This window comes from Carassius gibelio, chromosome B1, assembly GCF_023724105.1.
Source record: "Carassius gibelio isolate Cgi1373 ecotype wild population from Czech Republic chromosome B1, carGib1.2-hapl.c, whole genome shotgun sequence".
Classification (NCBI taxonomy): domain Eukaryota; kingdom Metazoa; phylum Chordata; class Actinopteri; order Cypriniformes; family Cyprinidae; genus Carassius; species Carassius gibelio.
In genome coordinates, this window is record NC_068396.1 from 10175562 (window position 1) to 10190069 (window position 14508).

General features: G+C 37.3%; 1 protein-coding gene across 1 annotated transcript; it reads left to right on the forward strand.

Annotated features, from left to right (window-relative positions):
• Nucleotides 1–10237: 10237 nt before the first annotated feature.
• On the forward strand, nucleotides 10238–11674 carry LOC127948697 (uncharacterized). The gene is made up of 5 exons (XM_052545336.1): nucleotides 10238–10269; nucleotides 10393–10773; nucleotides 10914–11045; nucleotides 11264–11313; nucleotides 11402–11674. The coding sequence occupies exons 1-5, from the start codon at nucleotides 10266–10268 to the stop codon at nucleotides 11528–11530; spliced, it is 696 nt and encodes a 231-aa protein (XP_052401296.1). The 5' UTR covers nucleotides 10238–10265; the 3' UTR covers nucleotides 11531–11674.
• Nucleotides 11675–14508: the final 2834 nt, after the last annotated feature.

Here is a 14508-nt window from a genome sequence, read left to right on the forward strand (position 1 = left end):
CCTCCAGATTTATTGTTGGTTATGTCTATTATACTCATTTATGTTTTTTTGGTTTCATGTACCTGTTGGTACAAGCTGTACTTAAATCGTCAACGCTTTGTTTTTCTTTTCCTGACATTAAAACAGTAATGATAGAATGCTGAAAATATAAATGCACATTTTCAAGTTAGTCTGTGTCTGCGTTAAAGACTGTTTCAAACTCTTGTTCTTTTGTTACAATATAATGTAACAACTGATCATTTTCATCCTCTTTGGTAGCGTATAGCACTCATTGTGGTGAGTATTTATCTGCAAGTTACAAGTTTGTAAGCTGCAAGTTTGTAAGTTACAAGTTGGTAAGGTTCAGTCACTTTTTATTTGTTTGTGAAACTGATTCAAGAAAATACAATGATCAAGATAGATGATTAGAGAAATAACTGACTGAGCATATTTTTGCAGATAGTGTACATTATGAAGTACAGTGGCCTTTAGCTGTCACAGGATGTGAGAAGCGGTCTGTTGTTTATGTGTGAGTTCACACTTGAATTGTCTTGTTGGGCGCTCAGGTTACATTTCCGGCTAAGAGAGTTTGGCTTTAAAACCACAAATGTTTCCAGTGTTCTTTGTGAGTGTCCTCTTGCGATTGTGTGAACTGCTGTATCTTATTTTATCTGCTCAACTTTGAAGTACAAATCATTTGACTTCTACTGCGAGTATTAGTAGTAGTAGTAATAAACTAAAGTAAATAATAATCACTATTATTAAAATTAGTAAAATGATAATTTTACTGGTTAGCAACTCTAGTTATTGCTATTTAGTCATCATTTTCCAAACCATATGTCCTATGTAGGGCCACAGGGATGTTGTAAGGTAATGTAATGTACATTTTGCTCTCAACACTGAAAGCTGGTAAGAAAGACTGGAAACCACAACCTTGTGAATTCTATGTGCAGTTTGTGAGCTTCTCGCATAGAGCACATGACTGGAATAGCACACACACACACACACACACACACACACACACACACACCCACACCGACACACACACACACACACACACACACACACACACACACACATACAAACTTGTATATAAGGGGACTGTAACTAAACAAAAGAAAACAATTCCAGCCCTTGCTACAGCCTGTGTATCACAGACCTTTAGCAAAAACACCTCCCACCACAGTCAGCCAATTAAAAAAATAATTGACTCTCAGAATGAAGATCTTCACATTTATCAGTCACAAAGATGGAGCAAACAAAAAACACAGTCATCACACTTGTAGGTCCATATCTATCTATCTGTTTTTCTGTCTGTCTACCTGTCTGTCTGTCTGTCGGACATGCTTTTAAGTTTTAAGCATCGTCAGTCCGTATCTATCTACCACAAATGTCCAGTGGATTGAAAAAGTAAACAGATTAAACTAAGTAATCAGAAAATGTTAATTCTGTCTTATAAATTGTAAAGGAAACTAAAAAAAAATAAATACTTTTATTCCTATTTGAAATTTAAGATGAAATTTAGTGGAAAACATTATTTGAAGTTTTTTGTTTAAACTCTCTGAACACTTCAAAGGAGCTTTAAACTACTGTCTTTGTTTTCTTTTAAAGAAAGCTCTTATCTAATTCTCAGTTATAAAGATGACAATCTTAACCACAAATGTTTCCATCTAGTTTACTGACTGTGTGCATATGAAATAGAAATACAAAGGATAGAGTTTGGTTTGTGTCTGTAAATGCGTGTGTGGTGAGAATGTGGTGAATTTGGTTTGCTTACAGTTTCTGCAAAGGCTTGATTTGCAGCTGAAAACTTTCTCTACACCTTCTGATGGATAAGTGTCAATTATAGACTGGTAGTCAAGTGGTTAAAGCTCTGGGATGAACTTTATACATTCCAATCCCAAAATGAGAAAAAAAGAGTCAATTTTAGACCTATTTAAGTCTACAAGAATGTGTAACTAAGTTAATGGATTAAATTTAGAACCCACTGATACTGTATTTTCAGGGCCATCTCAAGCCATTTTGACACCCTAGGCAAAATCTCTATTAGACCCCCCCCCCCAGATTTAATATTATGTTCAAAATAACAAAAAAAAATATGTAAACACTCAAATCTTAAATAGCCACATTGATACATTTCCAAATCATATTTGTGTGTATATAATTTATACATCTGCAACAAGGAGGCTGATGCAGTATTAGAATCCATTTGCAGATGTTTATTAGGGAAAGATCTTAGAAACAGAGTCCTTAAAACAGGTAGAGAGTCAGTACCATAATGGCAGTCTGAGATTTCAACATACACAAGGGGAATCCAAAAGGCAGAGATGAGTAGGCAGGCGAATGCGTCAAACAAGCATCAGTCCAATCAGGCATTAAATCCAATGAGGCAATCTAAGAAGCAAAAACAGGCAGTCAGAATAATCAATGGGAACCGTCAGTACTCCGGTGAGGGCTCCCTCTGCTGGTGTGGCATTACAGAATCTCCCTCCCTATAAGTATCTCCTGGCTCTCAACAAGGAGGTCCCTGTGGTCGTGGCGCTGGCTCAATTAAAGTCCTCTGTGAGAGAGGAATACAGAATGTCACTGGCAGCTTTTGTCTTTAAGAGACCTTGTGTACGAAGCACATTTGTGTTTGACTCACGAGGGCGAAGGATGCGCTCACTGTTGCATTCGCGAAACCACTAGAGCAGAGGTCTGTACTCGAGCTTTTTGCCAGCATTTGCATGAGCGTATTCGCCTCTCGGGGGAGTTGAACAAGCTTAATGCGATGCATTCGCGGCGGATTCTGTTCTTGCCTGATTCTTGAGGGAATTGTTTGAACAGAGTGTGTATGAATCTCAAATGAGAGATAGCCACGCTGCGAGATGTGATTGCATTGAGAATGCATGATTCTCTTTGAGAATTTAGCGCCTCTCGCCCATGTTTCGGGTCTCGCGGCTGCCGAGGCAGTTAATCAGGCCGATCACGGGTGTTGTAGGAGGGGCAAGGAAGGCATCTGATGATAGATGCTTTTTCTTCCAGAATTCGTTTTTGTTTTTATTTATTTTACAGAATAGGAACTGTGTATATTGTGGGTTTACATTAAGTGTGTAGGAGGCTCCTGATTTGAAAAAAAAAGGTACATTTTTTTTTTAAGTTGTTAGGCTCTTGTTTGAGTCTCCTCATCCTCTCAGCCCAGATGTGTTGCTCTCTGTTAGGCTTTCTGATCAGCCTGGTTGGTCCCCTCCATTGAAGGTTGTTAGCTGAAATCACAGTTCCCAGTGCTCTTTCAACAGAGCTCAGTAGCCCCTCATCTGTGGGCCTTTGGTCCGATTACGATACTTAGGAGCAAGTCTTAGTACTCTTAGATTTGTGCTTCTGAGTCGTTGGCAGGAAGCTTTGCTTGGACAGAAATATTAGTATGTAGGCTTTATTGAGTGCTTCACTAATTGTGTCTAGCATTTAGTAGTCAGGTCTCCTCTCGTTTTAGAGAGTCATTATGTTGAGACTGGCACTCTTAAGAGCTCCTCAACCAGGTTGGGTGTTGTTAGGCTTCCTCGTTTAAGAGAGTTATCCTGCTGAAGCCTCCACTCCTTATAGCTCTGCTAAGACAGCACTATTGGTTTGTAGGCTCCTTTTTTTGTGAGCCTCACTAACTGTCTTTAGTGCTGAGTGTTGTCAGGACTCCTCATACTATAAAGAGTCGTCATCTTGAGGCATCCATTTTTAAGAGTTTCTTCAATAGGGTTGAGTGCTAGGCTTTCTCTAATTTATGAGAGTCATTCTTCTGAAGCCCTCACTCATCAGAGCTCCGTCATGGGCAGGGATATGAGTTGTAGGCTCTTTCTTTGAGCCTCGCTAACTGCCTCTGGTGCCAGATTGTAGCCAGGTCTCCTCACATTTTAGAGCGTCCTTATGCTGAGACCTCACCTCCCAAGAGCTCCCCTACAAGGGTTGAGCATTGTTAGGTTTCCTCTCATTTTAGAGAGTCATCCTGCAGGAGCCTCTACTCTCCAGAGCTCCACTTAGACAGTACTATTGGTATGTAGGCTCCTTTTTGTGAGCCTCGCTAACTGTCTTTAGCGCTTTCACGCTTTAGAGATTCGTTATGCTTAAAATTCCACTCTTAAGAGCTCCCCTACCAGGGTTGAACGGTGATAGGTTTCGTTTCATTTTAGAGAGTCAATCTGCTGAATCCTCCACTCCCTAGAGCTCTGTCTAGGCAGTAAGAGGAGTGAAGGCTCTTCTGTTCTGAGTCTCACTAACTGTCTTTGACACTGAGTGTGGCTAGGTCTCCTCTTGTTTTAGAGAGCCGTTATGCTGAGGCCTCCACTTTTAAGAGCTCAAACTAGGATTGAGTGTCTAGGTTTCCTCTCATTTAAGAGAGTCATTCTCCTGAAGCCTCCACTCTCCATAGCTCCGCTTGGACAGTACTATTGGTAGGTAGTCTCTTCTTCTTTTTGACAGCCTCACTAACTGTCTTTAGCGCGTAGAGTGTAGTCAGGTCTCCTATCGGTTTAGAGAGTTGTCATGCTGAGGCCTCCACTCTTAAGAGCTTTTCTAAGAGGGTTGAGTGTTAGGCTTCCTCTCGTTTAAAGAGTCATCCTGCTGAAGACTTTGATCTCAGAGCTCCACCATGGCCGGTGATATGAGTTTTTAGGCTCTTTCTTTAAGCGTAGGCTATTTTATTTTATTTTGAGCCTCGCTAACTGCCTCTGGCGTTGAGTGTAGCTAGGTCTCCTCTAAGTTTAGAGTTGTTATGCTGAGACCTTCACTCTTAGAGCTCCGGACTTTGGCGAGGGAGTTAGTCTATGATGTTTGGAGCTTGAGCCTGCCGTAAAGCCTAGCAGTTTCACTGGTAGGGATGCTGTTCCTCAAGTCCCTACTTGGGGACACAGTTACCTAGGCACTTATCCCTCAACATGGCGGCGTTGGTATACCGTACCCAAAGCACCCTCTATAGGGCGCAGCATGGAGTTCCCTTTCGAAAAGGGAACATCTCAGGTTATGCATGTAACCATGGTTCCCTGAGAATAGGGAACGAGACGCTGCATCTCTGTGCCATGCTTCGGCATCATGCCGTGTCTCCTCAGACAAAAAAAGAGGATGATGTGTTTTACAGGTGGCCTTTTATATCCGCAGTCACTCATTTGCTTACATCATAGGCTTCTGACTGCCAATGTCAAGTTCATTGTCATTATCTCATTCATGCTTCAGACACAGGTCACGCTAACAGCGTTCCCAAAGCGCCCTCTAGAGGACACAGCATCTTGTTCCCTATTCTCAGGGAACCATGGTTACATGTAGAACCTGAGATGATTTCTTGGTAAACGGGTGCAGTGACTTTGGTTTTGGACCAACACCGGCAGATGACATTGCATCCTAAATCATCACAGACTGTGGAAACTTAACACTGGACTTCAGGCAACTTGGGCTATGAGCTTCTCCGCTTTTCCTCAAGACTAGGACCTTGGTTTCCCTATGAAATACAAAACTTGCTATCATCTGAAAAAAGGACTTTGGACCAATGGCAACAGTCAATTTCTTCTTCTCCTTAGCCTGGGAAGATGCCTCTGACATTGTCTGTGGTTCATGAATGGCTTAACAAGAGGAATACTACTACGACAACTGTAGCCAAATCCCTTGACACGTCTGTGTGTAGTGGGTCTTGATGCCATGACCCCAGCCTCAGTGCATTCCTTTTGAAGTTCTCTAAAATTCTTGAATCCAGTTTGCTTGGCAATCCTCGTAAGGCTGCGGTTCCCTCGGTAGGTTGTGCATATTTTTCTTCCACACTTTTTTGTTCAACTTAACTTTCTGTTAACATGCTTGGATACAGCACTCTGTGAAGAGCCAGCTTATTTGTACTCCTTTTGAAGGGTGTCAATGATTGTAAGAGACCATTTTGAAGGCTCAGGAAACCTTTGCAGGTGTTTTGAGTTAATTAGCTGATTGGCATGTCATCATATTCTAATTTGTTGAGATAGTGAACTGGTGGGTTTTTGTTAAAATAACCAAAGACTTTAACTACTTCATTCTGCGTGCATTGAATTTATTAAATACACGAGTTTCACAATTTGAGTTGAATTACTGAAATAAATCAACTTTTCCTTGACATTCTAATTTATTGAGAAGCACCTGTACATATAAAGGGCAGAGTGTCACATTATTTAAAGGGGGAGTTCACACGTCAAAGAGTAACAAAGGACTAAGTAGCCTGGCTGAATTCGGATTACTTTTATGTCATTGATCAGGCATTTATGTGTAGTTTGGTGTAAAAAAGTGTTTAATAGATTGGACTGAAATTCTGCAAAAACTGACACTTTAAATCAACATTTCGTACCAAAAAAATAAAAAAATAAAAAAAAGATTGTGGTTTATTAGCATAGATTAGGCTTAGATATACAGATATATATGCATGGTTTTGTATGTAATATCTATGTGCAACAACATTATTTACAAACATGGAATGCATCCTACATATATGAACTACTGGTAATTTTATAGTTGTCTGGATTGACATAAGGATGAGTAACAAACAACATTTTTCATATTTTCTCTTGTCATCTCTAAAAACATTGATTCTTAAGGAAATACTTTTTTTCCAGTAGAAATTCAGCACATTGGAGAGCTCCCAGTGTTGAACTCACAGATATCTACTTCATAGATTCTACTTCATGCAACATTTCTTTTATATAGACAGGCTTGACCATGCAATGCTCTAAACATCATCACAATAATTTTAAAATGAATTAAAAATTTGACAGAGAGCCAATGTAAAGAAATCAATATTGGGGTTACGTGAGAACTCTTTAATGACTTGGTCATCAAAGCTTAGCAGCTGCATTTTGAACCACTTGTAAACATTTGAGGGATGAATTACTAAAGGCTGGTTCACACGGCAGGATAATTAGGCCGATTTTAGCCCCGATTCATCCCTTCCGACAATCTTAGGATTCTCCGATTATCGTAAAATAATCTGATCAAATATTCCTGCCGTGTGTGGTGTGTTAAGACTGCTCTCCTCTGCTCGGAAGAATGTCAGGACTGCTCCGATCTCAAATCAGGGATATCCAACATATTGGATTTATTTGGCCCGATTTCTTCTTGTATGTGGTGTCCCCCGAGGACAAACAATCACGCAGCCTGTGGACTGTGGCATGTAGCCAATCAGAAAGGGAGGTGACGAGACGGTGAGGAAACAAAATCAAAACAGCCGGCGTATATAATATAACAAATACAAATAAAGTCGATGGGCATAACTACATCCATAACTGCAGTCCACCAGAGTACATGGAAACGAATATATGAACGTTTATATCAACGGTAATTAATCTGTGTAGTACGTAACAACATTTCTATGAGATAAAACAACAACTTACCTCCATATCATAATGTAGCAAGTATAGTCCATGCTCGCGTTGTCTCCACCTCTTTGACCATCGCCTTTTCTTGTTTTTCTTATGTTTTTTTTCTGTTAAAAACAAAGCACAAACTATGGCCACTGCATCCTCTTCGTCCGCAATGATTGTTTACTCTGAAGTCACATTGAATCTCGAGGGATTTTGCGAGATTTCCCGTCTGACCTGGGAATGCTTGGGAGTCAAATCGGTTCGTGTGTGATGTGTTGATATTGCCCTGTGGCTGCACACCACACAATGAACGACCAAAACTGTTAGACCTGTGATTTTTTATCGCCGTGTGTGGGGACTTTTAAAATCGTCCCGTGTGAACCAGCCTTTAGACAGGTAGAAAAAGAGTTGCAATAATCAAGGCAGGAGGATACAGGTTCTGTTCATGAGGTATAATATTGAACTGTTACTGAGAAAGACCTATCTGATAAGTATGATGTAAACCATCTCAAGGCTGTTCCAGAGATACTAACCTGCTATCTAAGCCTCTTAACTAATATACAGTGATCAGTGATTAGTGTGTAATGTTGTTTTTAGAGTATAAATAATTCTAAAGTTCAAAGTTCAATGCCAAGCGAGATATTTTATTTAACAGAGTTCGCCTACAACGAACGACCCGTTTGGACTACATCCCTCTACTTCCTGCAGTAATGACGTCACTAAAACAGTTTTTTGACAAACCTCCGCCCACAGGAATACACAAAAAAGGGGGCGTGGTCTTGTTGCGCTCTGACGGAGAAGAGGAAGAGTTGCGTTTGTGATTGTCACTTCTCCACTTCTCTCCAAGAAAAACTTCAAGGACAGACTGAAATTCTTTAGGAAGTACAAGGATTGGACAGCCGAAGACTGGTGCAAAGTTATTTTCTCCAACAGTTTTTGACATCTGGAAAATTGAAGTTCAGAAAGAGAGAAAAAAGGTGAATGCTACCATGAGTCCTGTGTGGAATTGCTTTTCAACCAAAAAAAGAGAGTAGGCTCTCTCATAATTCTGACCAAAAATACAAATAAATAATGGTATCAAAAAGACCTGTAAGAGTGATTTCTTTCAATGATCCATGAGCAGTCTGGTGATGATCTGTGCATTTTCCAGCATGATGGAGCACCATGTCACAAAGCAAGAGTGATAAAGAAGTGGCTCGAAGTTCATTACATAGAAATTTTGGATCTGTGGCCAGGCAACACCCCACATTTAAATCCCATAGAGCAGTGGTTCCCAACCTTTTTCAACTCGCGGCCCACATTACCAAACACATTTGTTTTCGCAGCCCACTGCAAAAAAAATTAACTGACCCCGCTATTGTTGAGTTAACAACTTAGTACTCAGAAGCTAGATTGTTAACTGTCTTTATTAAATGAACTGGCAATGAACAGAAAATAACTCGGACTGGCACCGCTCAGCAAAACGGGAAAACCAGATCGAGGCAGATCTCAGCAGAGGAGCAAGCAGTCAAGAAGGAACACGTTGACAGCCATTTATGCATGTTTGAATTTGTTGTTCTGTAGCATATGCAGCAAAAATATGTAAGATAAATTGGTGGTTTATTCGTAAACCAATCAGTGAGCTTGAATAGTGGAAGCATGTAGTTGAAGTTTAATATTTATTTTTTGTTATTTATTTATTTATATTAAATTATGTTATTATGTTATGACTTAGACATTTTTACATATATTAAAGATATTATTATTTATTTTAATAGTAATTGGCGGCCCACCTGCAATACCATCGCAGCCCACTAGGGCTGAAAACTACTCCCAAAGAGAATCTGTGGTCAGTCCTCAAAAAGTGAGTGGACAAGCAGAAGCCCACAAATTGGGATCAACTTTGAGAACTAATAAGGCAAGAATGGATCACCATCAGTCAGGATTTGGCCCAGAAGTTAATATCCAACATGCCAGAGTGAATTGCAGAGGTAATGAAGAACAAGGGTCAACACTGTATATATAGACTCGTTATATATTTTTGCCATTAAAACCCTTTTAAATGTCTGATATGCTTATCATTTGTTTTTCGGTATACAATAGAAACATGAAAAAAAAAAGTTAACATTGAACTTTTCTTTATAGTTTGAAGTTGGTCATGATTTATTTATCTTCACTTGTGTTATTTCACTTTTTATTACATTGTTTCATAATTAAATGTAGCTTATTTTAGCCCTGTGGAAATTTCTCAGTGTCACATTAACCACAATATAGAGCACTAGCAGTAGTTAATTTAGCTTCTAACTTCTCTCATTCAAATATGTGCACTTTGTCCAAAATACAAAACCACACAAAAGACTAATGGAAACATTTGTGCTTGGTGACCAATGATCCACTTAGAGATGTGAAATGAGAGTTTCATAACAAGTTGCGAATGTGAAGTGTTTGTAAGTGGTCTGGATGAAAGACTTGTGGGTTTCCTGTTTTTAAATGTATAGATGTTGAATTGAACCCATTACAATAAAACAAAGAACCTTGTGAATCTTTGACCCTCATAACAGGCATAAATTGATTGAATGAATTTGAAATGTAAAGTGCAAAATGTCTCAAAAAAGGATGCTTATCTGTATGTCTAAACCAAAGATAGTTAAAAATATCAATTAAATAAACTTAAGTTGTCTTGAACATTTCCATTTTTATTAACCAATCAGATGCCTGATCAAAATCCAAATCACAGCAAAAAAGTTTAAAAGGAAACTGGTGACTGGTTAAAAATGCTCTAACTTTTAATATTTCCAAACAACAGCTCAATTTACTACCAACCTCTCATGACGCAGACTATTTTAGGTAAAACTTTCCATTGCCATGAACCAATCAGATAAGAGTTGACGTCTGCATTAAGACCCTCGCCAGACTTGCTTATTCACAACACTGACTGAGATGGAGAGGCCAAGACTTGTTCTTATCGCACTCATGTGTAAGATATATATATATATATATTTTTTACTTTTTCGGCTAAATGAAAATGGCACTACTGTGAAATTTTTTGAATAATAGTACAATTTAAAGTGCTTCATAAAGCTATTTTGTGATTTTACAGTTTTACTGTTTCATCAGAAAATAATCTATGGAGAAGAAGTGGAGATGAAAGTCAGACCAGGAGACAACATCACTCTCTACTGTAATCGCTCTCTAACTCTTGGTTCCAACATTTTATGGATAAGAAACTGCTCTCATGAAAATCAACCGTCTCTCATAATAGATTATAAGAAACTGGACGTGGAGATATTTCAGCGATTCAGCTTTATCCACAACCCCTATAATAATTCTTATGATCTACATATTACTAACATCAGTGGGTCTGATCTGGGACTGTACTACTGTAAAAAAGTAGAGAATAAGGTAAATCAAGATGAAAAAGGCATCCTCTCAAGAACAGAAGTGAACTATTATGGAAACCAAATTCGTCTCTCTCTGGAAGGTAAGAAAACACTTCTGTTAGTCATTATTACATCATTGTTTGTGTAATTCCGGAAAACTTTACCTTCTCAGTGAAGTGACTTTTTAAAAAATAGTTTTTATTAATATTCATTGATAGATTTGTGTTTATTTTTTGTTAAGCAAATTCCTGCTCGGAACACTCTGCACCTCCTGACTGTCTGCTCTGCTGGACGATGCTGTTCAGTATGAGTCTGGTGTGTGTTGTCCTCTCCTCCATCTGTGTGTTCTGCTTCTTTTGTAAGAAAACTACAGGTAATCATTTGCTAATACACAATCTTTGTGTTGCCACTTTTTTATTATTTTTATTATACAAAACAGTTTTGTAAATTATGATTCTTTGGCTTAGCAAGGCCTGCACACAAAATGTAATAATAAGGTTAGAAACTGAAGCATAATACATAACCACAACTACTTGCACTTTAAAGCATTTATGTATGTAAGGGATGATCTACTTTAACAATCCATTGCAGATGCTGCGACAGATCAGAAGGATAAGTTAAAAGGTAGAAATACAGCTGAGGTATGAATAATATGATCATGCACATTCATTACATATATTGGCTCTTTTTCTAAAAACTGAAACATTAATGAATTTATTTTAATTTCAGTGCGTGGATGAAGAGGTGTGTTATGCATCTTTAGACGTGATCACCAAGAGACAAAAACAACGCAAGACAAAGCGAGTGCAGAGTTCTGACTTCAGTACTTACGCTCAGGTCAGAACACAAACTGAATAGACCTCAAACAGAACTGAGGTGGATTCTGAAACTTTCCAAACATAAAAAAAAATTGCAGGTTTCATTGTTATGTAAGATCACATGTAATTAGGACTTTTTACCATTACTTCTGAATGTAAAATATATGTAATTCCAAACTTGGATACTTTTCACAATGTTTTTTTTTTTTTTTTTTTTTTTTTTATGAGCTAATAAATTAAAATCTGTAATTTTGTTATTCTGGTACTGCTCTGGCTTTGTTTATTTTATTATTATTATTTTATAATATTCTTTTACCTCTAATAAAACTGCTTTAGGACAGTCTTTGTGGACACACAGTGATGATCTGAATAACAGGATGTGGTTTTCGGTGTAAAGTGATGCTTATTTTAAGGTGTATATTTCTGTTAAACTGAATGACTGCAACATTTATCTGACTCAGCTTTGCAATTAAGCCCAATTTCTATAAAACACACTCCATGCTGGTAAAGACAGTGTGTTTGGATAACAGAATGTGACAAGTAAACAGACAGTCTTAAAATTAAATATCTTTCATTCTATAAAGAAAAAAGTTAGATGCCCTCTTTAGTTACTTCTCATTAGCAATAAAAACTTTTTTTTTCCTTTTCATTTTATTACTTTCCTTCAGACAGGTGCATTATATACTAATTGTGCATACATTTTGCTGGTTAAAATCAAATTAAAATCAAATCAGATTTTAATCAAATATTCAAAGCATCAGAGTTCTTCAAAGAGCTCTTCAAAGAGGTTTTACTCAATCACTGTTTTTTCTCAAGAAAGGGTCTTGTTTTATTCTAATTTAAAAAGATATGAATCTTAAGCTCAGAATTTTCATTTAGTTTAGTGCTTGTGTGCTTATGAGAGAAATAGGAAAGGAAATAAGTAGGACAGGGGTGGATGTGAATAAATGCTTATGTGGTGAGTTTGTGGTAAATTTGGTTTGTATGCATGTTTGCAAAAGCCTTAATTTCTTTAGACCCTGGTGGATGAAGAAGTATCACATTTACTGCATTTCTCAGAATGAATCACAAAGAGCAGGTTTCAGTTTTTGCTAGACAGCATTTTGTACACTTCCTATTACTTTGGTAATGCACACCACGTGGCAATTCAAATGAGGTTCACATGAAGATTATCTAAACTAATATGTGCTCCTCTACCTGTAAATTTACTTTGCCACTATGTTTAATGGGATTACATTGTATAATTTCACTTTATCTTTCCATTATTTGTCTAAAAGCGACTTAATTTGGTGTTCAGGGCTGCGTTTCCCAAAAGCTTTGTAAGCCTAAGACGTTCGTAAAAACGATCTTACGACTGATTTTAATATTACGGTCTGTTTCCCAAAAGCATCGTAACTAGCACTTGAAAATCATCGTAGATATACGAGTGCTCTGTCTGGGGTAATCGTAAAAACCCTAAGTGCATCGTAAGAAGACATATTTATGCGGTCACCTGCAGGACAATCGGAAGAGTGCACCTTTAACACTATTCAAGTGCAATGGGATTATAATAGCCTATAAAGTTTTGATTTTACTTTATTGTACACTTTAGTAATCGTTTTTACATTAATTTATAAATGAAATAATTCCAAAAGGACAGGAAAAATAGCAATAAACATCTAAATTAAATGACTGAAAAAAAGAAATGAATAAAATTAGTAATGTAGGAAATATGCTTCAAAGACTGGGGGGGAAATCTTTCAATGACTTGCTGACGTGGACGAAAACTATATTGGACCCGGAAATAACCCCTCTCTCTCTATATACTGTATATAAAGTATATTAACCTATATATTATTATGTAAGGTTTAATATTATACATTATAATATAATATTGTATTGTATGATATTGTATTGTATTATATATATATAGTTATATCCAAGTATTATATATATATAGTTATATCCAAGTAGTCTGTAGCATTAGGTTAACATTTCTATAAACGATTGTGTACTACAATTACAAGCCATACATTTGAGGAAGCTAGGTTAGGTGGTGCTGTAATGATGACAAACCTAAAAATGCCTACAGTGTAAAACTGGTGGTACTGATGTATTAAGTATAAAGGAAAACAGTTATCTATAACTGTTTTATATATATATATATATATATATATATATATATATATATATATATATATATATATATATATATATATATATATATAAAGGACTCATAATTTGTTGATCTTTATCCTTAAAAAAAATATAGAATTGATTTTATGTTGGACAGAAGAGTAAAACACTTTTTGCAGAAACTACATTAGCGCCACCTACTGGTCATTTTAATGACATGGCCTAAAACACACAAACATGCCCACTTAAGTTCCCCCATAAACAACAATACATAAATATGTTGTCCCCTTATGTATTCTCTTGTCACTTATCTTTAACCTATCTTTTAGGACTTTAATGATTTGCTGAACACAGTTAGGGATACTGAACCAACTGAATCACGTCAACTGATATGACTTATTTATTTGCTGTGTAACTTTGACATAGAAATGTGCTTTGTGTATGTGGAATGTAATAACAAGCATTAAATTGACATGTTTTAGACATTTTTAACATTTTTACAAAAGCAAAGCTAAATTGCCCCCGTGGCCATAGTAAAACTAAACACACTGACGGATCTGGGCCGGGTTTCCCCATAATGATTGATCTTAGCGCTTAAAACCGTTTTCTACCAGTCATTTTACTATCGTTCGTTGTTGTTTCACGTGTGTTTCCCAAGAATGCACTTAAAGCAATCGCACGTAGCTCTGCTTTAAGAGCTACTTAGGAGTCGCTATCCGTTTGTCAAGTGCTGAAACATCACCAATGTCTCGTAAATATCCTGGAGAGTCTTCATTTTCTTCCAACATTTGAGCTACTGAGGGCACAGTAGATTACTTTTATTTTTGAAGATAAAATACCTCAAAATCTACCTTAATACTTTTTATGTCCTTTTATGTCTGCCGGAGTCTCTCCTTCATCCGT

Bases quoted from the DNA above. Each gene is read 5' to 3' on its own strand.
- LOC127948697 (XM_052545336.1), top strand. The intron at 10,774-10,913 runs GTAAGAAAACAC...TTTTTTGTTAAG, and splicing joins AATTCGTCTCTCTCTGGAAG to CAAATTCCTGCTCGGAACAC. The intron at 11,314-11,401 runs GTATGAATAATA...TTTTAATTTCAG, and splicing joins AAGGTAGAAATACAGCTGAG to TGCGTGGATGAAGAGGTGTG.